The 27,885-nt window shown below is 37.3% G+C and overlaps 1 protein-coding gene across 9 annotated transcripts; it reads right to left on the reverse strand.

Annotated features, from left to right (window-relative positions):
* Nucleotides 1–223: 223 nt before the first annotated feature.
* Nucleotides 224–27,850, reverse strand: LOC133304987 (uncharacterized). 9 transcript variants are annotated; one of them, XM_061505081.1, is made up of 10 exons: nucleotides 27,715–27,850; nucleotides 27,481–27,586; nucleotides 26,628–26,766; nucleotides 25,944–26,052; nucleotides 25,732–25,868; nucleotides 14,852–14,988; nucleotides 13,590–13,696; nucleotides 12,689–12,816; nucleotides 5,938–5,967; nucleotides 5,368–5,773 (listed from the first exon to the last, which is right to left on the reverse strand). In XM_061505081.1, the coding sequence occupies exons 1-10, from the start codon at nucleotides 27,757–27,759 to the stop codon at nucleotides 5,716–5,718; spliced, it is 996 nt and encodes a 331-aa protein (XP_061361065.1). In that variant the 5' UTR covers nucleotides 27,760–27,850; the 3' UTR covers nucleotides 5,368–5,715. The 9 variants fall into 9 exon arrangements, with proteins under 9 accessions (XP_061361071.1, XP_061361069.1, XP_061361065.1 ...); XM_061505083.1 differs by lacking the exon at nucleotides 13,590–13,696 and adding an exon at nucleotides 14,427–14,500; XM_061505087.1 differs by lacking the exons at nucleotides 5,368–5,773; nucleotides 5,938–5,967 and adding an exon at nucleotides 224–256.
* Between the last annotated feature and the right edge of the window lie 35 nt (nucleotides 27,851–27,885).

The raw sequence follows: 27,885 nt of genomic DNA on the forward strand, positions 1-27,885 counted from the left end.
CTTGAAACTAAAACTTCAAATTACATTCTTCTAAAATTTCAACTTAATTAAAAGACAACATAACCAAATACATCACTACTAGACTTAGGCAAAATGGCATGAACAAGATGCTAATGAAGCTACTAATAAATACAAATGACATGTTCATGCCCTAAGTCTAGCCTAGGCCACACGGCCAACAAAATGCAAAATAAGAAACGCTCCATCGCTCACTCTGCGGGCCTCTTGCCCGAGGCTCCTGCTCCACTGCTACCTCCTGAAATAAATGCCCCGAGACGGGGTGAGATATACGAATATATCTCAGTAACCAAGAGGTTCTGGAGAAAACTCCACCCAATGGTTCACTTCGATGCATATCAATAGAATACAACAACCATTTTGAAAACGGGATATAGCATAGGATTTAGAGAAGGGGGAATATAAAGAAAACAAAATACGACGATACGGGATGGTAACCCCAATTCCACGTACGCCCTCGGCATATATAAGCCTATGGGTATCATCCAAGGTGTGTTCACAGAAACCACAACCATGATGCCCAAACCAACCAAAACGCCAAAGACATTCCTAGTGTGCTCCTACCCGGATCACACACCATGACCGCAGTCAACTGGAACTCCCTCCTGGAGACCTATCCAGCGGAAGTCCGAAAATGCCCGAAGGCTAATAAAACTGTCTACTGGCCAGAGACTCGGTACTGCAGTACCCATAGCAATAATGCATGCATGCTCATGTGTTCTATACTATTCATACACACTTCCTACCGTTGCCATCAACTGGCAAGGTGGAACAGAAAAGGGGAACAAGCCCCAGTACCAAGAGGTTACCTTAATTTGCGTTTCCACAAGCTCCGCAGCAGCTTATCCCTCAACTCGGTACACAGCGGAATGCCTACACAGAGGACATTCCCAATCACTCTCAGTTCAACCCATACATGTTAATTTATAATTACACATGCAATGAACCAATTTCTTACCTCAATCCACTTCGTCCCGGACCAAGGGCAATTCACTGATTCAAGATTCGGGATTCAGGTCGACGTACGGCAACCTATACAATAACGTACATCCATCAGTACTCGTCAAATAGTATCAAAACGCAAAAACACAAAAATCCTCCCCATCCTCCCTTGATGGTTCGGCCATTGTAGTGTAAATGTGAGATTTATTTTTCTAAATTTTCTTTCTCATTTTGTTACGTCTCATTAGGTCGTCAATAGGCCAGTTCAAGTGCCGGTTCGTCATTTTCGCGTCGAATTACATCAAAACGCGAAAATCGCCAAATCACCCCTTTTCCCCTTGGAGGTTCGGCCATGTAGGTGTAAATTTGAGATTTATTTTCTTAAATTTTCTTTCTCATTTTATAACACTCCCTTAGGTTGTTTAGAGGCTAGTTCAATCGTCGTTTTTCCGTTTTCCGACATTTACGCATCGTTTTGCGAAATATTTCATTCTGGGCTCATTTAGGTCTCTAACACAATTCATTTTTTTCCATTGTTTCAAACACTCTCCAAGCACAACACAACCCATCTAAGCACCATATAACTACACAAATCATCATCCAAATCATTTTTCAACATCAATTCCTCAATCTTTCCTCAAAGAATCGAATTTTACCCTATGGCATTCCAAGGAATTTCCATAAAACTTTAATCATTCCACACCTCATACAATCCTATTATATCAACATACAATCATACAACAACTCATCAATCCAATCCTAACACATTTTCAAAACTCAAAGTCATGACAACCTCAAAATTTTCTAAGTTAAAAATTCACATTTTTCATCAATAATTTTTATTGCATTTATGGCTACTACACATCATTCTAAGACACATTCATGTACAAACATTTTCCAATTGAGCTCTCTAAACACATCAATCCAACAAGCCCTCTTTAGGGTTCATAAATTCAACCACAAAATTAAACCATTGGAACACAAGGAAACTCACCCAAAAGCTTGGCACAAGGCTCCTCCTAAACATACTCCACCATTGGAGCATCAATCAACACCATTTTCACAAATCTAAAGGAAAGGGCCGCAGCTTTGGGGAGGGTTTTTCTCAAAATCTAGTGGCTTTCAAGGCTTGGGAGTACCACCAATGGATTTAGAAGACCATTTCCATCAAATTTCAAGACAAGAATCAATGGATTTGGTGAAGAAATGGCTAAGTTATGGTGAAATGAAATCTTGGAGGGGAAGGGCTATGGTGGCTGCGGGTTTGAGCAAGAAGAGGGAGGAAAGTGATGCATGAATAGTGCCAAGCACATGTGGCTTAAGTCACTTAAGTGGGGTGGGTCCCACTGCCACCTCACGCGATTTAAAACTAATCCAAATTTTCCTTCGATTCCACTGAACGTCCGTAAATTCACAACCTATTTAGAAACTCAAATTTTTAACATTAACTATTCCCCTTTAAATAGGCTTGATCAGATGAATTAAGAGTCCTCCATTCGTTCGGAGAAAACACTGTTTTAAGCTATTATGCGCGCCATTGGCACGCTTCCCCAAATTGTCTTAATTTCATCGAATATTATAAGAAATCATATTTCCTAACTCATTAGACCATTTTTAACTCATATTTGAAACCTAGAGCTCAAAACTCAATCAGCACGTTTTACGGTGCAATCGTACCGCGGTATTTTTACCCGCGAAAAACACTATTCACTGATTTTTCTGAAACTTGCCTGTCCACTCAATTTTTCGTTCTGAACCCATTTCCAGGGTTATTTTTACCATCTGAGACCTTGTACTCAATTTTATCTTCCTAGGGTTGCGTGTTGGCTAATTACCGTTTTGCCCTTTCTTTGTATTTTGGCCTAATCTTTTGGATTTTCACTAATCCATCACTTGATTGCTCACTTAATATTTTAATTACTTGATTTAAAATTGTGAGGTGTTATAGCATGTAAGAGGGCGGTTTCGTGCGCGATGGTGTCATTGCGCCTTGCTTTGTGCGTGATGTGGACCATCGCACCATATACTGGTCTTTAAGGGTTTTGGGCCTTGTCTTTATATATTTGGGCCTTTGATGGGCCTATCATATTTTATCTGGATCAACTACCAAACTTCAAGTATCATTTTGAAAGTTTGATTAAATTTTAAGCCCTAACCATTTCTCTCTTCCAGTTATATTTTAGGGGTGATTTTTGAAGTTAAGGAAAGTCTAAGGAGAAAAAAGGTGCAACCCACTCCTTAATAATTCAATTTTTAAGCTCTTAGAGGTTAACCTATTATCCAAACATATGAGAAAATCTATAACATAGATATGTTTTGGGTAGATTTATTTTGAGCTTAGAGCATAAATCTCCTTGCCACCTATTAGATTTATTTAGTTATCCTTGAATAATTTATAAGGCATTGTTAAAATATTTATTAATGCTCAGATTTGGCTAAAACTCATTTGCTTACCCTAAAGTGCTTTAGATGGTTCTTCACGACTTAGTGGATAATAATTATGATGATGTATTTTATTCTTATTATTATCTTTCAAGTTTTATTGTATCATTATTGTTTAGTAACATATACATGGGAAAACAATTTTTTATGATGTGATTGATTAAATTTATGCATTTTAAAATATTTATATAGTAACATCACATTTATGATTTGTGACATTTATAATTATTTTATAAATATTGAATATAATTTTAATATGAAATATTTGGTTTAAAATAATGGGATTTAAAATTTTATTTATCATTAGAAATGAATTGATTTGAATCAAAAGTTGCTTTGTTAAAATATTATATATATGTATAAAAAAAATATTATATATATGTTTGGGATCCATGTTAGAATCTTGTAAGCGGGGGTAAGGATCTAGGTACCCTTATAATTGATGAAGGGTAACTACTCACATGCTTATTTTGAAATATTTTATTATATGTTTATTAATTATTCTAAGATCAGTTTATTTTTATTCCTAATCTTCTAAAGGTGCAAACAATATGTAGAATTTATCTTATTTTTGAAAGAATAGTCTAAATTAATCAAGCAATATAATATAATAAAATTAATTTAGGAAAAAATTCGATTTGTCTCATATAACTTAGGGTCATATTTACTTTGATCCATAAACTTTAAAAATGTTCAACACAATTCCTAAAGTTTTGAAAGTATGCATTTTAGCCCTCTTGTGTAATATTTTGTCAAATTTTAACATAAATTATCATGTTTTTTGAGTTGTAGGACAAATATGCCGAACCTAATTATTTGTAAGGGGAAAATTATTTTTTCTTTTTATCAAAATAATTGATACAATAAATGGTTATGTAATTTGAGACTAGCAGGTTGAGTTTATGTTTTATGGAAAATTAGAAGGAAGAACTTTGATCAACCTGCACTTTTGAAAGTTTATTTTGAAATGCTTTATTAGTTTTTTTTTTTTTTTTTTTTTTTTTAAAAAAAACTTGGTACAAAATAGATAGTTATATTAAGTGCTTGTTTAGATGGGTTTCTTCCACTCTAAAAGCTGCTTTTTTTTTTTATTAAAAAAAAGTGCTTTTGAAATTTTTCTGCTGTTTGAATGTGAGCTTTTAAGAAAGGGAGAAGTCAACAAAAAAAGTCAAAATCTTGCTTTTTTGAAAAGTAAATTTTTTTGGCTTTTGAAAAAATCAGAAGCCAAAAGCAACTCCAAAACTCTCTTGACCAGTTTTACCCATCGTTCCTTCGACTTGGTTTCCATATGAAGTTCAGAGCACTTCTAATGTTACGATTTTCATCATTCTCCTTCGACACTCTACTGTGGGTTGCATTGAATACAAGTGGGCGGTTAGACTATCACTACAAATGCGCACACCATACTATACGAATACGGTGTTCAGCAGGAAGCAAACATGCAAACACGTCGGACAACAAACAAGCAATGCATCGAACAACAAACAGTAGCGGCGATGGACGACGGCAAACAGGCGAGTGTAGCAATGTCAAGTGGAGGTGCTGGCGACACAACAAGGGCGAACGTGCGACAGGTGCTAATGGCACAACGACAACCGTGGACAAGGACACTGATAGTGGACAGCCGAGTATTAGACACTGTGACGGCAACAAAGTGTTTTGAAGAATAAGAAGGAAAAATTAAGGTGACAAGGGAGGGGGGATATTTTGGGAAAAAAGGGAACTTTTTCTTCTTCTTTTTAAGGACACAACAATCATTTTATATTTAAAAGTATCTTTTTATTTTAAGATCCAAATGATATTTTTACTTTAAAATACTTTTTAAATATTACATCCAAATACAAAATAACTTTAACTTTTAATTTTTTTTTTTTTAAAAATAACTCATAAAAAGTTCTTTTTTTTAAAAGCCCATCCAAACATACCTGAGTGTTGACCAAAAGATAAAAGGAGAATATATGGGTAGTAAAACTATCTACAGAAACAAATCATCAGAGGTTGGATACAGAATCAGTCAATCACACTTTTGTTCATATATTACTAGGAAAAAATTGCCTACAAAAGATATTATAATTCATGAAAAAAGCCTCTAACACCATCTATATCCATGCATTGAGGGATTAGCAAATCCAGTTTGCTCGACCCATGACAAACATGTGACTTTGAGTTCGATCTCAGGAATCTCAAATTGGTGGTTTTTGAGTAAGTTTCTTGTAAGTGCTTACTAAGCTGGGAGCTCGCCGTAATCCTAAACCAGTGCAGCCATGTCTTAACCCAGAATTTTTATGCTCCAAAATAACATTATTCATATCGTCAAAGGTATCTATCCGCTTTTATTAACTGGTAGTACTGTTCCTGCCCGTAGAGTTCTCTGAACCATCAAAGTGTACATTATATATATATATATATATATATATATATATATATATATATATATTAAAAAAATAAAAAAAAATAACATACTGTGTAGATGGTTGCAAGTTTCAACCTGATCAATTAACATTTATTATCAAAACATAAGAAGGTTTTACTCACTTCCAAGTAGAATTGAACCCAATTCTCCCTCTATAATAAGCAACAACAAACTCAAATCAAACTCAAGCTCAAGTATCTCGCTAGTGAAAAAGGAAGCAAACACAAATGAAATAAGTAATGACACATTGACGCTTTATTATCATTGTTTTTTCCGTTACAACTTACAAAGGAACCTGGTGCCCTTTATTCTTTTTATTTATTTGATTGGAAATGACAGAGTTTCAAGTCACTGAAAAGCGATTTGAGTCAACAAACATGTGACTATTGAACTGTAAAGAACCTTGGGATACACCACCCCAAAAGCTAGCTCAAAGGGTGGGAGTGCTCAAGACCTTATAAACTGCACATTTATATATCTCAACACGCCCCCTTACACGAGAGCCCATTGGGCTTGAAGAGTGGACAATGCAACAGGCCCAGCCTACCTGTGCTAAGAAATGCCACAAGAGAAAGTGGGGGACGGCGAGGCTCTGATACCATGTAAAGAACCTTGGGATACACCACCCCAAAAGCTAGCTCAAAGGGTGGGAGTGCCCAAGGTCTTATAAACTCCACATAAGTTGCACATACAACCAATGTGGGACTATATATCTCAACAACCAATGGTGGTGGTGTCTCCACTGATGTTAATTCCGACACCGAAGTTCCTCTTGAGGGGGAGCACTGTCCATGCTCTGATGTCCATTCCAGCACTGTCTCTTTATCAGCTCTTCACACTGATGGTCATTCCAGTTGATTTGTTGTACTTAGTCATTTCATTTCGTTGATGTAGCATTGTTGTTTTTGGTTCCTAATGGGAGTATTATTTATGTATCAAGCTTGTAGCATATGATCTATATGCTACAGCTTGAGGGGGAGTGTTAAGAGTGTTAGTGTTAATAGTGTAGAAGTCCCACATTGAGTGTGTCTCTTTGTATTCTTCAATTGGTTTGCTATATAATAGCACCAATGTTGTGTAGTTTAATACAACAAGGATTACTATCATTTCCTCTTGTATCTATGAGATGCAACATGGTATCCAGAGCCTAACAAGAGGAATCTTAATCCGTTTAACTTAGTTCTATTTTCCATAATTTCAATATGGTTATAGAGAGATATCACCCTCCTTGAAGGATTCCCATTGCTATTTCTTTTTCGGGTTTTTCTTAGTATGCTCTGTGACTGCAGCTTAGACTGATCTGTCACATCAGAAAAGAATGATCCTTGGGAAGTTGTTGGGTGACCACCGTTGTCGTTGACCGCGTCGTCCACCGTTGATAGCCGTCTCCGGCGACTTTTCCGGTGACTTTTCCGATGGCTTTCCGGCGACTTTTTCGGCGATCCACCACCGTCTCCTACGACTTTTCCGACGACCCACCGCCGTCTCCGGCGACTTTTCCGATTCCGCGAAGCTTTGTTTTTCTTTAATCTTCTTTCTTCCCAAGATGGAGTATTTATACTATTCATCATCCATCTTGAGGGGGAGCACTGTCCAAGTTGCTGATGTTGTCTCCGCTGATGTTAATTCCGACACCGAAGTTCCTCTTGAGGGAGAGCACTGTCCATGTTGCTGATGGTCATTCCAGCACAATTGTCTTTGTCGATGATAATTCCGGCACTGTTTAGAAGTTCCTCTTGAGGGGGAGCACTGTCCATGTTGCTGATGGTCATTCCAGCACAATTGTCTTTGCCGATGATAATTCCGGCATTGTTTAGAAGTTCCTCTTGAGGGGGAGCACCGTCCATGTTGCTGATGGTCATTCCAGCACAATTGTCTTTGGCGATGATCATTCCGGCATCTTCCATGTTGATGTTCATTTCGACGCCATTTTTAGCACATTGTTGTTTTTTGGTTTCTCATTTAGGAGATTTATTTTGATGTTATGTTACTTGGTCTTTCTTGTAATAAGCTTGTAGCATAGTCAAGGGGAAACCACGGCTGCTCACCAACTGTTAAATGAAATGTCTGAGAGGGATCTTGATGTTGATGTCCTGGTCAGCTCAGTTTCTTTTGGGGTGGTGACCTCAAGGTTCTTAACATGGTATCAAAGCCTCGCCGCCTCCCACTTTCTCTTGTGGCGTTTCTTAGCACAGGTAGGCTGGGCTTGTTGCATTGTCCACTCTTCAAGCCCACTGGGCTATCGTGTGAGGGAGCGTGTTGAGATATATAGTCCCACATTGGTTGTTGGTTCCAACTAATGTGGAGTTTATAAGACCTTGGGCACTCCCACCCTTTGAGCTAGCTTTTGGGGTGGTGTATCCCAAGGTTCTTTACATGGTATCAGAGCCTCGCCACCCCCCACTTTCTATTGTGGAATTTCTTTCTTCGCACAGGTAGGCTGGGCCTGTTGCATTATCCACGCTTCTAGCCCAATGGGTTCTCGTGTGAGGGGGCGTGTTGAGATATATAGTCCCACATTGGTTGTATGTGCAACTTATGTGGAGTTTATAAGACCTTGGGCACTCTCACCCTTTGAGCTAGCTTTTGGGGTGGTGTATCCCAAGGTTCTTTACATGAACAATAAAAGATTGTTTGTGTTACGGCTCTGGATTCTTTAGAGCTTGATACTTGCAAAATAGTAAGGAAGAATGAAAGAAAAATGGGGAATGAATGAAAATGACCTGTTTATTGATGAGAAAAAACCTATGAACACACAAGAGACACTTCTCTTGCCAAGGGGCACTCCCCTTCAACTGAGCACTCTTAGCCTAATCCAATATATGTCAAAAGCTACTTCTAACCAAAAGCACATCCCCTAGTTAGGGAAGCTAACAACTTCTAACTGCCTATCCTCCTAATTCCCTAGACACCGGGAATATTCTATCAGAGGGAATATCCTTTCCCTCCTAATACAAATTGTATCCTTTCCCTCCTAATATCCTTTTCTATCAACTTCTTGCACCTTTACCAACACAAGCAACATTTTTTTTTCTTCATTGGTGCATTGCTTTGTTAGGGTGTGCATAACAACCTTTCTGGAATCAATTCTTTTTTAATTTCTGCTCCCGGGAGCAAAAATGGATAGAAAACTCGTTTGATAAAATCGGTTTAATTTTTTGTTCCCGGGATGAACCGGTTTAATTTTTGTGCTCGGGAACAGAAAAAAGAATAAAAAAATTTCAGCTTTTTTGTTTCCAAGTACAAAATGAGAAACACTTATCTCTCTCAATTACTCTCCATTGCTACCATCATCACCACCATCCCAACACGACCACTGCCACCATCGCCGTACCACCCCCACCACCACCATTATTACCACCATCACCACTGTCACCACCATCACCACAATCATCGATGCTACTGCCATCACCACGATGCCACCACTACTATCGCCATCACCATCTGCTGATTCTAGAAACATTGATGGGTCTGCTATGATCTCGACAAAGAAAGAAGGTTCTTTTCAAGGAGGTTCCTCTAGCAAGCCTACTGATGGTTCTTCCTCTAAGACCAAGAAAGATGATCGTTGATACTCCTATTGTAAACAAGGTCGTCATATTAGGGACCTATGCTTTTGCCTCCATGGGAAGCAATAGGTTCTGGAGAAGATGGGGAGGGCGTCTCCTCGTGGCCAAGCTCATTTGACCTCCTCTAATGTGACTACTACCAGTGATGTCCAACCTGCGTCTTCGGAATTCACTACTATTCCCCAAGACGAGTTGGAGCGGATTAGGACTATGCTTGATTCTCTGAGTAACTCATTTGGTACTTGTGCCTTGGCTATGACTGGTATGACTACCAACTCTCATTCTTTTCTTGTCTCCTGTACTGATTTTAAAAATTCATGGATTGTGAATTCTGGTGCTACTGATCATATGACTTGTTGCACTGAGTCTTTTCTTTTTTATCACCCCATTATTGGCACCCATACTATAGCCATCATTGATGGCTCTCACACATCAATTACGGGTTCTCGTAACATACACATACAACCTTCCCTGCATTTCAAAAATGCTCTTCATGTTCCCCAACTCTCCACCAATCCTTTCTATCCATAAAATTACTAAAGAATTAAATTGTTCTGTAACTTTCTTCCCTACTCACTGTATTTTTCAGGAGCTCACCACAGGAAAAACGATTGGGGGTGCTAAGGAGCAAGGTAGGTTGTACTATCTTGTTCCCGACTTTGCTGCAAATTGTGTTCAGGATCACACATTGATGACTTGCTTCCAGTCTACTTTTGATTCTCTGATTTGGCTTTACCACAAACGCCTGGGACATCCTCCTTTTAGTCTGCTTAAGTCTTTGTTTCCATCCTTATTTTTATCTAAGTCTGTTGAGTCATTTCATTGTGATGTTTGCGAGTTTACAAAACACAATCATGTAACTTTTCCTTCTATTACAATAATTTTTTTTGAACCTTTTGATCTTATTCATTCTTATGTTTAGGGCCTTTCTAAGGTCCCTAATGTTTCAGGTGGTTTGTTTCCTTTATTGATGATTGTACTCGAGTAACTTGGATATTTTTTATGCATGACAAGTCTGAAGTTCTTCAGTTATTTATTCAATTTTATAATATGATTGAATCCAATTTAATAAAAATATTAAAAGATTGAGATCGGACAATGGTACGAATTATGTCAACTAGTGTCTTTCCCAATTTATAAGGGACAAGGGAATGATTCATGAACTCACACGTGTCGACACCCCTCAGCAAAATGGGGTTGGTGAGTGAAAGAATCATCATATTCTTGAAATCACTCAGGCATTACTCTTTTAGACAAATGTACCCAATTGTTATTGGGGAGATGACATTCTTACTGCAGCCTATTTAATCAATTGCTTACCATCTCGAATCCTTGATCATATAAGTCCTATTCACTCCATGACTTCTTTCTTTCCTTCTATTCCCATTATGCAAAGTCTTCAACCCTGAGTGTTTGGATGTGTTCCATATTCATAAACAACATCAGAGTAAGTTGGACCCTTAGGCTCTTAAGTGTATCTTCCTTGGCTATGCCCCGATAAGAAACACTACAAATGCTATCATCGTCCTCCCCAAAAATTCTTTGTATCTATGGAAGTTACCTTTCATGAATCTGAGTCCTTTTACCCCGATCCTTATCTTAAGGGGAGAGTAGTAGTTCTGATGTCTCTTTCTTTTTGAGTCTGAGTCTTCTTTATAATTACTTGTATCTCTTCGTGTTTCTGACACTCCAGATTCTGCAAATACGCAACATTACTTAGTTTATGAGGAACGGAAGGCTGCGAGTCCTGCTACACCTCAGTTGGTATATCAGAGAAGAAAACAACCCAATCTGCCCCACCAGCAACCTCAATCATCTGAACTACTAGTAAATCCTAAATCTCCTGTTTCTGAGCCTAATATTATTGACTCTTATGACTTACCCATTGTTGACTCTGATGACTTACCCATTGCCTTAAGAAAAAGAAAAAGATCTTGTACTCAACATCCTATCTCTCATTTTGTCTCTTCTAATAACCTTTTTGTGTATTATAAAAGCTTTATTTCAGCACTAGATTTCATCTCAATACCAAAATTAGTGCACGAAGCATTGAAAAATGGTAATTGGGTCCAAGCCATGCAAGATGAAATGAATGCCTTGGAGAAAAATAAAACATGAAAAGTTGTAAATAGACCTGGGGGAAGGAAGGCAATGGGGTGTAGATGGGTGCATAATTCTGATGGTACTTTTGAGAGATATAAGGCTTGATTAGTAGTCAAGGGTTACACTCAGATCTATGGTATTGATTAAGAAGAAACTTTTACTCCAGTTGCAAAAATGAACAAAGTAATAGCCTTATTATCCCTTGCTGCATATTACAATTGGTACATAAATTAATTTGATTTGAAGAATGTTTTCCTCAATGGTGAGTTAGAAGAGGAGGTCTACATGGAAATCCCACCAAGATTTGACTCTACAGATGGAGAAAATAAAGTTCGTAGGCTAAGAAAGACTTTGTATGGGCTGAAGCAATCCTCTTGTGCCTGATTTGAGAGATTTACTAAGGTTATGACGGCCTTAGGATATAAACAGAGTCAAGGAGATCACACACTCTTTTTTAAACATTCATAAGATGGTAAACTCATTGTCCTCCTTGTGTATGTTGATGACATAATTATAACAAGGGATGATATAATGGAGAAATGTGTCTTACAAGAACCACTAGCCTCTGAATTTGAGATTAAGAACCTTGGGAGATTAAAATATTCCCTAGGGATAGAGGTAACTCGTTCAAAAGAAGAAATTTTTATCAATTAGAGGAAGTATGTCCTTGATCTTCTTAAAGAGGTAAGAAAACTTGGGTGTAAACCCTCTAGCACTCCCATTGAGCAAAATCACAAATGGGCAATGAAGAAGAGAGTCCTCCAGTTGATAAAGAACAATATCAACAACTAGAGGGGCGATTAATATATTTGGCTCATACTAGATCTGATCTAGCTTATGTAGTTAGTATTGTCAGCCAGTTCATGCATAATCCAAGAAAAGCTAACAACTGCTAAGAGAAAAACCTATGAATGCACAAGAGACACTTCTCTTGCCAAGGGGCACTCACTGAGCACTCTTAGCCTAATCAATTTTGTCCAAGCTACTTCTAACTAAAAACACATTCCGTTATATATTAGGGAAGCTAACAACTGCTAACTGCCTATCCTCTCAACTAACTAATCACCTCCTAATTGTCTAATCACTAAGTAAATTCTATCGGAATATCCTTTCCCTCCTAATACAAATCGTATAAATTTATAGTCAACACACAACATGTATTGTGAGCATGAAGGTAAGCAATAAAGAAAAATAAACTTACGCTAGATCTGCCAAGGACTCTGATTTGATCACGGCCTTCCCTTCAGGGAACTCTAGGCAAGAATAATGCATTATCATTTCCTTTAATGTCTGCTTGGTGCTTTTCAAATCATTATCCCACAAGATGCACTGAAATCACATGTAGAAAAAACAGTAACATTTAGCAGGTAGTACCACGACATCCACAAGCCCAACGCCCCCAACCAATATGAGAATATGTAAAACCATTCATCTAAATTGTGATGGGCTCATAGCCATGGAACCTTATAGAATAGTGTATGAAAGAGAGGGAAAGCCCAAGCCCAAAGAGAAAGGGGAAGTCACCAGAGCAAGGCACTAAGGGGAATTGAAGAGAAGTTAGTTAATATCAATGCCACGTGGAAAGCTATGAATGGGCAAGAGGAAGTGGAGAACGTGCAGCGTGAAGAGAGGTGTGAAGCGAATAAAAGCAAGGAGAGTTCGTTGGAGAGAGGCAGGCAATTACATGAATGAAGAATGGAGAGTCCTATTGCTGAGGCTGGGTCATTGTCTCTGTAATTGGATGAAGGGGTTATTTTTCTTGTTATTTCTTATTTGCATCTTATGTTAATTTTCTATTGTAATTCGGCTAAGTCCATTGTTAAATAGGGCATTTTGTTTGTAAGAGACACTGATGAAGTGTTCCGATATTTCTGCAATATTAATATAAGTCTTTGAATTCAGTCCATCTTTTACCATTTCGTTCAATTTCTGTTTAGAACTTGTGGGTACCATCAAATTGGAAGTATCACATTGAAAGAATAACAAGTCTGTCTGGGTTTAGAAACTGCATATTCATAAGAATATTACTCATCTCAAGGTAAAGAATAAAAGGTCATAAGTAGGTGTTGTAGTTAATGTAGAAAAATGAAAAAAAATATTACCTTCCTAATATATTCTCTCTTCACAACTTCATAAGAAACTTTGCCTTCAGGCGAAAATATTGAAGCATTCCAGAGTGCCCCTCTGGCAACCATCACTGACGAGGCACCTTATGCCAAACCAGCGTCAATTAGAAACTAAATGAAAAACTAATAGCTAGTCTATCATCATAAAAAGTATGAATGTTATTGCATATTTAATACAAAAGTAATCATCAAGATCAAATATAAATTCCCATCAACTGCAATAAAAGATAATAACTTCCTTCACTCAAGGCTTTATATGACATCCAAATGCTTATTCATCCTAATTCATTGAATCTTAATTCGACTAGCCTTGTAAGTTTTTTTGGGTCCATGAGTGACATCTAGTAAGCAGCCTGATAAGGGTTGGTAAGCCACATGATACACACTTAGTGTTGACACCCCGCTGCCACCCCTCTTTCCCTTCCCTCTCCCCTCTTCTGCGAAAAAAATTATAAGATTGCTTGATTTCTTATGCATAACGGTAGGAGGATGATCAGCAAGAATCCTACAAAATTTAGTTCAAGCTCTTTAGTGTTACTTTTGTAGCCTTGGATTTTCTAAAGCTTCTAAGAACTGACTTGGGAGTTATTATAGAAATTTTGGTTCTCACATTTAGTAATTATAGTCTTTTGTTTCCCACATTTAATATATAGTTTAGGAATAGAAGAATGTCTATATTTCCATAGTACGAAATCACTCTCAATCTCTAGTCTAAATTGCCAAAGTGCTGTCATAAGGAGGACTAAATATCACTTGAAGCATTCCCTGAGAGGGATGAGTTCAAGTTAACACACATGGGAATGCAAAGATTACCAATAGTATGATGTGGAGGCTTGTTCCAAGGCAGCTGTTGGGAAGGCTAAGCCTAGGGGTATGCCCAATCACTCCTGCAGAATTGAGGGGAATCTATCATGACCTCAGGGTAGCATAGAATATGCAATTAATGAATCTCATCGCGGAACAAAGTTTGCTAGCTTTGGTTCATCTCATCACTTTCCAAGAGAACGAGTTGCATCTTATCAGAGTATTTATATTGCAGCTTGTAGAGAACTAATTAACAAGGACAGAGAGATTAGGTTGCAACTTGCAACATAAATACAAATAAGGCAACTCAGCTCTCTGAAACTTATGATAAAAATAAACTACATTCAAAGTTTGTTTCACAGCATCGTATTTACAATTCTAACACAACATAACAGAAAAATCAGTTAAAAGCCTTGAAGAATTCTTTCAGCTACCTGTAGCGGATTTAATGCGTTGGATATCATCATACTCAAAGACATCACCATTGGCTATAACTGGAATCGATAATGCTGACACAATATCAGCAATTTCGCTCCATTTAGCAGGATCTCTGGGCCTATCTGGGACTTTTCTGTAAATAGATTAAAGCAAAAGAATGATAAAAGAATAAATATATTCGTGATCTAACTCTTGATGCTTTGGGGGTGTGTGCGACTGTAAATGCATGTGCCGTGTGCTACTTTTTTTAAGTTTCTTAAGCATCAAATTTTCCAAACGGATAAATAAGCCCCAAGTTGCATGTGTAATATCATGGAATTGTTAGATTTTGTACTTAGTGTATGGTTCGGGAATCTTGTGCTAGTTACCATCTAAAAGAATATGGTTTTGCTAATAACCAGGCTCTAGTCTATTTATGGAAAGCAACAAATAGGGAAATACTAAAAAAAGACGGTCAAAGAAAATGGCATCCCCCTCCTACAGTTTAGCTGCCCAGGACTCCAGCCCAGGTCAAGGAGGAGAAGAGATAGAAAACATAGCCAAAACATAGTTTGCATTTTCCAAGGAACAAAACATATACATCCATCTTCTTTCCCCTTCTCCCTCCCCCAAAAAAATAAAAGAAATTCTATGTTCCTTTGTTTCACTTTCACTTCTTTTCAGTTAGAACTGTTGAAATTATAGGGTTTAGGTAGAGGAGGAAAACAGATAATAAAGACAGTAAGTAGTAATTTAATATGATGTATTATGTTGAACCATAGGTCACTAAGACTAATGCATTGAAGTTTTGATGATTATAAAGCACCAACTAGCTCAACATGCTTGCACAACTGGGACAATAATGCAACAAGTCCCAAATGAAGTTAGAAGATCAAGGCAACATGCAAAAGTGAAGAAGTAACTCAAATGTGCAAAGTCAACATCAAAGTCAAAGTTTCCAACTGAAGAAAGACTTTAAATACAATTAAGATTTGAAGAAATTTGAAGACTCAAGAGTATGTTGTAACATTGTTTGTAATGTTAATTAGAGTCTTACAAATGTTAATTGAGTTTATTGAGCTATATCTCTCAAGGTTGAATTTAGAAGCCGTAAACTTATGCATTGAGAAAATCACATGCATGACACACGTGGAAACTAAGGAAAGAAAATTTAAAAGTTTTATTTTTAATCCAAATAGATTTTTTCAAGATTTGGTTTTTGATTTGAAAAAGAAAAGGTTAATTTGAGATTGATTTCCTTTTTGAAAGATTTGATTTGATGTTTTCAAGATTTGGTTTTTGATTTGAAAAAGAAAAAATTAATTTGAGAATAATTTCCTTTTTTAAAGAATTTGATTTGATTTTTTCAAGATTTAGTTTTTGATTTGAAAAAGAAAAAGTTAATTTGAGATTAATTTCCTTTTTGAAAGATTTGATTTGATTTTATCTAATTTTGGAAAGTTAATTTGAAGATTTTGATTTTATTTTCAAAAAGATATTTTAGAAAGTTTTCTTAAAAATCATGATACAATATCTAGTGCAAAAATCTAGATATTTTTCCTTAGGATTTGATTTTGAGAAAAAGTCTATAAGTATCATACCTTGAGTCCTTATTCAAAGTTCTTTTTAAGAATGTAGGAGAGAAAAACTTTAAAACACTTAGCACCCTAGAATCATACACATTTAGGCTTATTTTGCAAACTTTGAGAGAAAAGCTCAATATTATTCTTCTCTTCTTATTTTCTTTTGAAATCTTTTGTAATTGTGAATGTAGAGAGACTCCTCTACTGCTATTAGAACGTTGTTTAACGTTGTGATTGGTTTTGAGACGATTGGAGTGATCCTAAGGGGCTTAGATTAAGAGTGATCAAGGTTTGATCATAATTCTTGTAAAATTCCAATTGTGAATTGGTTTTTGGTACAAGTGGAGTGATCCTGAAGGTGTTCAGGTTGAGCGTGGTCTAGGGAGATCGCAGGTCTTGTAAAATTCCTCTTGTAAATCGATTTCTTCAAGTACCGGATGGAAGCTTGATGATAGTGGATCGACGACATCAGTCTGGATGTAGCTCTCAAGTGGTTAGAGAGTGAATTAGGATAAATCTTGATGTTTTCTTCTCTTTTCCCTATCTTTTTATTTTCCGCTGCATAAAACTCGATTTGATATGTTATACATGTTCTTTTGATTATGTATAAGGGTTGGGGAATGTTTGTTTTCTAATCAAATTAATTCTTGGTTGATTTCTTGAAAAGGGATTTGTTTTTTATTGTTTCTTGCAAAAGAAGTAAAACACAATTCACCCCCTCCCCCTTATGTTATTGTTTAGCCATTCTTTCTTTACATATTATAATGTAATACAAAAGAGAAAGCTCAAACCCCTATAATACTAGGACTTGAATATAAAATAATATGTTGTGTATTAAGTTAATACAGATAGTTACAATATATAGAGACCCTAATGGGCTTAAGTGAGAAGCCCAGACCTAATACAAAACTAAATAGGAAAAGAATATTTACATATAGGAAGGTAATCTATACAACATCAACATCAACATCAACAACACCTTTATCCCAAATTAATTGGGGTCGGTGGTAGATGAACCCACATGAAAGATACAAAACGGTTGAAAAAAAGTAAAAAAAAATAATAAATAAATAAATAAATAAATAAAAATACACAAATAAAATAATAAAATAAAATAAAATGAAATAAAAATATATGTATATATAAATAAATAAAAGTAAAAAAGAAAGGGACAAGAAGAAGTGGGGGAAATGAAGGGGAAAAGGACTAAAAAAGGACCATCTGGAACATAGGAATAACAGCGAGTCTAACCCTCCACCATACTTATAGCTTTTCTCCAGGGGAAATGAAGGTAATCTATACAAATCTATATCAAATCTATATATCTAATATTTCCTATTCTAACACTCCCCCTCAAGCTGGTGCGTATATATTGTGAGCACCAAACTTTGTTACAAATGTATTCAACCCGAGGACCTCTAAGAGCTTTAGTGAAGACATCCGCTAGTTGATCATTAGAGGTTACAAAAGCTATTTTGATTTCTCCTGATTGAATCCTTTCTCGAATGAAGTGACAATCAATCTCTATATGTTTGGTTCTTTCATGAAATATAGGATTGGAGGATATATGTAATGCAGTTTGATTATCACAAATGAGTGTCATAGGTTGTTTCTGTTCACAAAGATAAAGCTCCTGAATCAACTGTTTTAACCAAATTAACTCACAGGTAACAATTGCCATTGCACGATACTCAGCTTCTGCACTAGAGCGAGCAACAACAGGTTGTTTCTTGCTCTTCCAAGAAACTAAGTTTCCTCCAAAGAAGACACAATAGCCGGAAGTAAAGCGCCTGTCTGAGGGTGATCCTGCTCAATCAACATCTGAATAACCACAAATTTCTGTATTTCCCTAATCCGAATACAACAAACCTTTTTCTGGTTCTCCTTTGATATATCGGAGGATCCTCACAGCAGCATCCCAATGAGAATCACAAGGGGAATCAAGGAACTGACTAGCCGTACTAACAACGAAAGAAATGTCTGGCCTAGTCACAGTAAGATAATTGAGCTTTCCAATTAGCCTCCAATAACGACCAGGATCAGATAATGGCTCCCCTTGTCCGGGCAATAACTTGACATTAGGATCCATGGATGTATCAACTAGTTTACACCCCAACATACCAGTCTCTTCTAAGATATCCAATGCATACTTCCTTTGATAAATAGAAATGCTCTGTCTAGATTGTGCCACCTCAATTCCCAAGAAGTAACGCAGCTTCCCAAGGTCCTTTGTTTGAAATTGACTGAATAAATACTGTTTTAACTGACGAATTCCAGCTTGATCACTTTCGGTGAAAATGATGTCATCAACATAGACTAACAAATAGATGCACTTATCAGGAGATGTGATCCTATAAAATACAGAATGCTCGAGGAGACTGCTTGAGACCATATAAGGATTTACGAAGTCGGCACACCCTCCCAAACTCCCCCTGAGCAACAAAGCCAGGTGGTTGCTCCATGTAAACTTCTTGTAAATCACCATGAAGAAAAGCGTTTTTGATGTCAAGTTGAAAGAGTGGCCAGTGACTAACAGCAGAAAGAGCAAGAAACAGGCGAACTGACGCCATCTTAGCGACTGAAGAGAATGTGTCACTATAATCAAGGCCAAAGATTTGAGTAAAACATTTTGCAACTAAGCGTGCCTTGAGATGATCAACATTGCCATCAGGTCCAACTTTCACAGTAAAAACCCAGCAACAACCAACTATAGACTTCTCTGGAGGAGCAGAAACAAGGTCCCAAGTGATATTGGAATGAAGTGCAGTCATCTCATCAAGCATCGCTTGGCGCCACCGTGGATGGGAAAGTGCTTTACCTGTGGGTTTAGGAATAGAAACAGAAGAAAGACTAGAAACAAAGGTGAAATGAGCTGGAGAAAGACTGTCATAGCTCAAAAAGATATAAAGAAGATAAGGGTTACGAGTAGTAAGTGTACCTTTTCTTTGAGCAATGGGAAGAGCCTCTGGTGAAGGAGCTGGAGGGGAAGAATCAACCGCAAGGGGCGATGAGTCAGCAAGAGTCGAGTCAACAGGAGGCACAGTTTTACGACGCTGATAGGTAAGAAATGGACGGTCCTAAGGTATGGAAGCAATAGGTTGCTTATCTGGAATAGAAGTATTTGCAGCTGGCAAAAACAAGTCAAGAAAAGGAACAGGAAGAACATGATCAACCTATGACAATTGAGATGGGATAAAATTAAAGGGTTGTTGATCAAGAAAAGTGACATCAGCGGAAACAAAGTAACGCTTAAGATCAGGAGAATAACAACGATAACCCTTTTGAAGACGAGAATAACCAAGAAAAATACACTTAAAGGCTTTGGATGTTAACTTGTCCTTACCAGGAGTGAGATCATGAACAAAACAGATACAACCAAAGACATGTGGGGATAGAGGATAGAGAGGAATATCTGGAAGCAACAAGTTCTAAGGAATGTCATTATTATGCACAGATGAAGGCATACAGTTGATGAGAAAACAAGAAGCAAGGACTGCATCGGCCCAGAAGTGAAGAGAAACATGCATGTAAATAAGAAGGGTCCGTGCAGTCTCAATGAGATGCCTATTTTTACGTTCAGCTACTCCATTTTGTTGTGGAGTGTGAGGACAAGAAGTTTGGGGTAAAGTACCCTGTGTGGCTAAGAAATTAGAAAAGTCAACAGAAACATATTCCTTAGCATTATCACTACGTAAAATACGAATAAAAGCACCAAATTGAGTATGAATCTCAGCAGAAAATTTTTGATAAATAGAAATTAACTCATAATGGTTTTTCATTAAATAAATCCAAGTACAACGTGAAAAATCATCAATAAAGGTAACAAAATACCGAAACCCTAAAACAAACACACTACGACTTGGATCCCAAATATCTGAATGAATAATTGAAAAAGGAGCATCAGCTCGTTTATTGACTCGATTAGCAAAGGAGGAGCGTATGTGCTTCCCTTGCTGACATGACTGACAATCTAAAGTCTGAAGACCAGATAAAAAAGGAACCATCTTCTGCAATTTTGAAAGACTAGGATGACCAAGGAGACTATGGATGAGTTGTGGAGATTCAGTAAGAGAACAAGCAACTGAAGGACTCGGCACAACCAGGTAGAACAGACCCCGTGACTCACGGCCCACTCCAATCGTCTTCCCCGTACCCGGATCCTGCACAGAAACAGAATGGTTTGAGAAGGTAACAATACAATTAAGAGAGTTGATCAATTTACTAACAGAGATTAAGTTATCAGGGATGTCAGAAATGTAATAGACAGATGTCAAGGTCAATGAGGAGGTTGGACAGATTTGCCCAATCCCATGAACAGGGGCTTTAGTGTCATCAACAAGAGTAAAGGAGGGTAAATTATCAGAATATGTAAGAGATGAAAAGAGTTCCTTATTACCACAAAGGTGATCAGTAGCACCTGAGTCAAATATCCAATGACTAAGTGATGTAGAATGAGAAAAAAAGCAACGGGATTACCAGTTTCTGAAGCAGAGGGCTGAGACTGAGGAGAGGCCTTCCTGATAAGGGTCTAGAGTGCTGCATTGTCTTCAGAGGAGAGAGACTGTACCAGTTGAAGCAGTATCTGATTGAGCTATATTAGCAACATGAGAGGGTCGCAGGTGAGGATACTTTGTGTAACAACGTTCCTCATAATGACCGAGTGGCTGACAATAATGACAACGAGGTCATTGACCACGTCCTCCTGGGCCACGTCCTCTCTGGCCTCTACCACGACCACGACCACCTCCAATGGTCCCGCGAAAGTCAGTACGTGAAACTAGAGCAGTGGAATCAATAACAAAAGACGATGCAGGAGCAGATTTCTTATTAAGGTTCAGAAGACGCTGATACGTCATTGATAGATCAGGATCCCCACTGGTCAAGATAGTATCCCGGACATTATCATATTCTACGGGAAGACCAAAAAGTGTGGCGACCATAAAGAGAGGTTCCACCTATTTCCGATATGCAGAAGCATCAGTAAGGTAGGACAACATATCCAAATATGCCTGCATCAGAGATTGACTTTTGCCAACATATGTCTCCATCTGAGTGTCAGATGATTTGCGCAGATCCATAAACTGAGACATGATGGAATAGAGCTGCTGAACATCATTAGTATAGAGGTGTTTTGCTTCCTCCCACACTACATTGCAGGTTTGAAAAGAATAGAAAATATCAAGACGATTGGATCAATAGATTGCCAAAGGATACTCAGAAGCTGGTTGTCAATCCTTTCCCAATCAGATTTTTCTTCCATAGGAATATAAGTAGATTTAGTTGTGAGATGGTTCCTATGTCCCTGTCCAAAGAACCAAACTCGAACAGAGGTGGTCCAATTCTTGTAATTAACGGAACCCTTCAGCTTTGAAGAGGTAATGAGCCCAACATTGGTGGAGATGACATTAGGGAAACTTTTGGCAGGACGAGAGGGAGAACTGATCTCCGAGTGAACAAGAGAAGATGCTGCCATTATAATAAATCACAAGGACGTACAACCAAGTGAGTAGAAACTAACCTGATCGCAAATCAAGAAGAGGTGCGCACAAAAAGTGAGACCCACAAAGAACCAACCACAGATCTGGAAAGAGGAGGAGAAGGCGAGCCTTTCTGTCCAAGAACGGCCGGAAAACTCCACCGGAACAGTGCACACGCGCTGGCAGAAAGTGGCGCGTGAGCACCACGCGCAGAGGAGACGGGCGGCGCGTGGAGGCGCATGACGGCTGCGTTGGTGGTCGGACCTCCACAGAACTGGTCGCCGGGAGGAGAGGGTCTTGATCGCGGGTGGTTTGGTTAGAAAACTCGCCAGAAAACTTCTCCGGCGGCCTAAACAGTGTTGGACGTTGGTTCCGGTGGTTGTCGGAGGTGCTGACGCGTTCGGAAATTATTCCAAAGGAGCTTACAGCCCTATATGGGCACGACAAATAAAAGAGGATTCTGAAGCAGTGGGCTTAGGTTTTAAAGCGGAACCAAGTTTTAAGCGAAAGCGAGGGTCCCCAGAACAAAAGAGCTCTGGTACCAACTTGAATATAAAATAATATGTTGTGTATTAAGCTAATACAGAGAGTTACAATATATAGAGACCCTAATGGGCTTAAGTGAGAAGCCCAGACCTAATACAAAACTAAATAGGAAAAAAATATTTACAGATAGGAAGGTAATCTATACAAATCTATATATCTAATATTTCCTATTCTAACACTAGGAATTAGGTTAAGTATTAGACTCCTAATCCTAATTAGATAAGGAAAAAAAATAATTTACTAAAGATGAGATAAAATCCCAACCAATAAGGTTCCTAGCAAGATATGATCCTGCTAAAAATAAGATACACAAGTATCCCTAAAATAACATAAATTATCCTAATCTATTATGTATACATCATTCTCTTCCACTAAGAAACTCTGTAGATATTCTGACAGTACCCCTCCAAGTTAAAGCTTACTAAGCTTTAAGCTTGTCACAAATGAACACTTTAAAAAGGAAAATAACAAAAATATGAAGTAGGCTACATAAAACACAGCTGGAAAAACAACCCAAGGATGCTATAAATACCAAAGAGATGAGTACTGCTGAAATGATTACGGAAATTTCATGAAAAGCAATCAAGCACAAGAAGCCCAAAATTCTCTAAACAACATTTGAAAGTTGAAAACTGTAACAAAATTTAGGAGACCCAAAATTTAGCAAAAAAATTGAAACTAAAGCTAGTTTGAATCACAACCATGGAAATTAAGAATGAGGGTAGCATGTGTAAAGAATGAATTCAACCAAAAAGCTTAAGCTTTTAGGTGAGGTTACATTAATAATTTTTTTAATATAATGTCTCTCTAACACACCCCCACCACAAGAGCCCATTGGGCTTGAAGGGAGGACAATGCATCAAGCATCGCCTACCTGTTCTAAGAAGCTCCACAATATTTAATTATTATTTTTTTCAATAGAATGGGGGCGGTGAGGATTGAACTCATGACCACTTGATCACAGAAGCTATGATACCATGTAAAGATCTAATTCAACCCAAAAGCTTAAGCTTTTTGATGAGGTTGTATTAATGGGTTTTTTTTATATTATGTCTCTAACAGTATAAATCATAGCTAATAAAGAAATCACCACTAGTATGATTTATGACATCGGTAGGGATGATAAATCACCTCCTGTATGATTCACGGAGCAAAGAAAATCACCACTAGTATGACCATTAGTGAGTAAAGTCACCACTTGACAAATCATTGACAAGACTAAACACATGCATTGAGTTATAAGTTGGCTTTGGTGATAATTGTACCTTTTTCCTCTCAATGTTATGCTAGAAAAGATACAAATAGTAGCCAAAAACAATGTCAAGTTGAGAGAAGAAACAGTTGAAAAATCATAATGGACGCCAAAACAAAGCACAGCAGGGTAAGTCAAAAAGCCATTGACAATGTGCGATCCAAGAAGATAAGGAAATATCTGTGTAGAGGAGGGGAATCCGAGTCAAACGGTGGTGATGGATGCTGAAGATGCCGCAAGAAATGCATGCATTCAAGGCTTATTGTGTGGTGTATGTGTATCTGGGGCTTTGGGACTAGGCCAACGGTATATACAGGAAAGGTTGCCAGAAAAAGGAGGCAGGCGAAGGTATAGGAAAGAGAAAGTGACGTCGGTGGAAGAAAATATTGGGTTTAAGTGGCCAGAATTTGTCATAGTAAGCCAATGGGAAGGAAAAAATTAATTGCTGAAGATTAAGGATGGTCAAAACAGAGTATACCAAACAAAAGAGTTACAAATTTTAGGGAACTCAGCAGAGGAATAGTGACAAGATAAGACATGGAGGAAGGCACCACTCTAATACCACATTGAAATTAAAGGGTTTAAGTACGTAAGGTGGAAAAGAGAATAAAAATCTTGAATAATAGATTTATATGGTGTCTTTATGATATGATACAAAAGACAAAACACCAACCCCTATTTACACTAGAAATTAGGTTAAATACTAGGCATCTAATCATAATAAAAAGGTATACAAATAAGTTACTAAAGATAAGATAAAATCCTAAGGACTTAAGGTTCCTACAATGATAAAATCCCTTAGAATAAGGAAGCACAATTATCCCAAAAATAGCATAAATTATCAAAAAAAAAGAAGAAGGTAAAATTATCCTAACACATTATGCATTTGATAGGAACCCAACAGGGAAGGCTTATAGTAGGAAGAGGTGTAGTGGATCACTTGCCCATAAGCATGCCGAGTTAGCAAAGAATATTCCCTAGTTTGTTATGAGGAAATCAGTTGAGATTTGGAAGGAGGGTTGGAATCAACGTAGATGGTGCTGGAGTAGTTAAATAGGGGAAAGGAGGAGCAATGGAAATATCTGGGATATCTTTTGGAATTGGGACAGTGTGAGGCCTCTTGAATTGCTTCACTCATTGTTTTGTTCCTTTTATCAATTTTCCTTTCTTTCACGTCATTTGAATTCTGTAATTAGATTAGTTTATTTTATCAATTGTAATCATTTACTGTTAATACATATATAAATAAAATCTGAATTTCCAGGCCAAATTCTTGTGTTTTGTTATTTTAACTTGCTTTTGGAGTTGGGTTCTTATCAAATTGGTATCAGAGCCTTCCACTATGTCTCCCAGTTGTAATCGAGCGGCACGGGTGGTAACGCTAGCCTTGCAATGTTCGCCCAGGGCTAGTAAAAGACTACCACAAAGCTAGTCCGCGTGGATGCCGAGGCTGCGGAGCGTGATGGAATGTTACGATCTTACTTCAAGGTATGAAACTTGGAATCGTACATCAGAAACATATGATTCTAGTGTGGGTTTATATGAACTTTGGGCTCTCCTACCTCATGGACTAACTATTGGGGTAAGGCTCTTCCAAGGTTGAGTTGGTTTCTTATCAGCATCATTATTACGAAGATAGTTTGTTTTCCATATCCTAATTGTTTGAAAAATTCATTCATCACAATTGGATTAAAAAATGAGGAAAGTAATTATCCTGAATTGACTGATTTGAGAACAGTTAACTCTACCTATGTCAGGCTTTTTTGCCAAACATTATATAGTATCCCAAGTCCAGAAAATAAAGGAGGGTTCTGTTATGTAGTCTGTACACAATGAAAAACTTGGGTGAATTTTTTTATAACATGGATCAACAATAGAATTGTGACAGATCCTATTGGTGCCAATGTAAGATAATGCTTGTTTGTTGGTTGCTGTTGACTAATTTGAGAATGAGGGCCTAAAGAAAGCAAAACAGCAAGATTGTAGTTCCCACCGTAATCAGAAAGGTCCAGGAAAAAGAAACAATATTTGGAGATTACCTTCCATGGACTGCAAGAGCAGATACACCAGTTTTCTCAATTCGCCTGGCTAATTCCACTGTATCATGTGGTGATTTTAGAAGTCGAATCTTACATGTTACTGGTGTGCTTAAATTCCTCCTTAATGTTGTTAATATCTGGATTTTTAAAGAGGAAGAATTCAAACACATTGTAGAAGTACAATCAGAACAACTGCAGATTATAAGACTTACATCATGAATAAGTTCTGGTTTGGACAACAGGGCAGCACCCATCCCACCACTCAAAGAAAATGACTTCGGGCAACCCATGTTAATATCGATTGCAGCAACATCATTACACCTGCAACCCAATCCCACCCCACCCCCAAGAAACATAACTAAAACATAGGAAAAGGAACACAAAGAAACAACTAACACCTCTTCACTAAATTGCTTGTTGGATGTTAGAAAAGCCACATGTAACAATCTTGTATCGCAACCTTAGTGCACAAATGAAAACATAACATACTTCACATCTTAGAATGTTTTAATCTTTCGTTGGGGTGCTATATTTGGAATTGGAAGAGGGGAAAGATATTTTTTTTTTTTTTTTTTTTTTTTGTATTTGTAAATGAGGGGAAAGATATTTTGGCCAAGCATAACTACGACTAAGATTGCAATGTTTTTAATGTAATATGTGAACACACCTTCATTCTCATGTATAGTAAGATCAATAAACAACTATAAAGAGCCAGCAACAATAATAACAACCAAGCCTTATCGGCTTCTACATGGTGTGATTGATGCCACTGGACAACCGAACATATAAAAAATTCTATGACCAACATTAAACAATCATTTCATTTAAAAAAGTAAAAGCAAAAAAATACATCAACTTCAGAGTAAAGACGGAAACCGAAGATACAATTAACTTACACTAACTGGGCAACAGTTAGGGCCCTCACAGCATCAGACGTGCCTATTTGAAAAACAACCCTATTTTTTTCTTGATCGCAGGTTCTAAACACAACATTTTCTGTCCCCTTCTCCACAAAATCAGTGGATCCAATGAGTTCTGACCAAGAAGATAATTGGTTTCTTAGAAAAGCAAAACTAAGAGGGAGTTGGGGGAAAACAACAGACATATGAATGATTAGATATCTCAAAAGTTTCTAATCAAACTCTGAGCAGTTGATGTCTACCCGCAATATAAATAAATAAATGAATAAAACATTAACAATTATTATCAAGTGACAACACAATTTTATTTCATTACGCGAATAAGTATTATAACTTAAATATAAAAGAGGAATACAACATTAGAGAGGGTCAGTTATCCTATTAAACAAAAATAAAAAATGAAAACTAAAACATCAGAATTTAATTTTGGATTAGTTATCTACTTATCTAATATCAGTTTAAGTAAAGAACAAGAAGAAAAAGAAATGACAGACCTCCTGTCCTTCTATTTGTTAGTGTCTCTAGTGATGATAAACTGCACAAGAGTACAGGACTATCTTCATGAAAAAATTTCCCCTTTTTGCCAGAAACTTTCTACTTCAATTATGTGGGGTTTATGTATTTAAACGAAATTATATTTCTGCTGCATCATTCTTAAGCTTTAAAACTTTTTTTTTTGGTTTAAATAACTTAGATGTACCAAAAAAAAATTTAAAAAGAATGACCACTCTCACACATCAATATTTTGATGGTCTAATAAGACGTACAATTGAGAGATAAGAAGGAACTAAGGAAAAAAAGAAAGAAAAAAAAAAGTGAAATTGTGTACCATTGATTCGGCGCTCACACTTAACCATCTTATGGTCAATAATTTCCTCACCGTAAGTGATATCTGCACCATATTGAGCAGCTAGTAATCTAAAGGGGAGAGTGCCCTACCAAACAAAATAATAAAAAGCATTAATAATTTAACCGTTCTGTTATGGTTTGTCACTAAATAATTTATAAGAAGAGAAAAGCGGTTGTTGAACGAAGAGACAAGACATAAGGAAGATAAACTCACAACGCGAACCATTGGAGCAAGAACCAGTTTGTTGTAGTACTCCATCTTTGTTGGATGGTTTGAAAACTCCTGACTTCGGAGGAAGAGAGACACGAAATACGAAAACGAAGAGAGAGAGAGAGAGAGGTGTTTTGCTTTTGGGTCATAAAAACACGAAACAGAACGAGTTCA

Source organism: Gastrolobium bilobum, unplaced genomic scaffold, assembly GCF_033153095.1.
Source record: "Gastrolobium bilobum isolate Gb01-03AN ecotype WA unplaced genomic scaffold, APGP_CSIRO_Gbil_v1 utg15086, whole genome shotgun sequence".
In the NCBI taxonomy this organism is placed as follows: Eukaryota; Viridiplantae; Streptophyta; class Magnoliopsida; order Fabales; family Fabaceae; genus Gastrolobium; species Gastrolobium bilobum.

Coding starts and splice junctions, on each gene's coding strand:
- LOC133304987 (XM_061505081.1), bottom strand. CDS start 27,759: ATGGAGTACTACAACAAACTGGTTCTTGCTCCAATGGTTCGCGTT. Junction 26,767..27,480: donor GTGTGAGCGCCGAATCAATG/GTACACAATTTC, acceptor CTTCTTGGTCAG/AACTCATTGGATCCACTGAT. Junction 14,989..25,731: donor GCTCTTGCAGTCCATGGAAG/GTAATCTCCAAA, acceptor ATCTATTTACAG/AAAAGTCCCAGATAGGCCCA.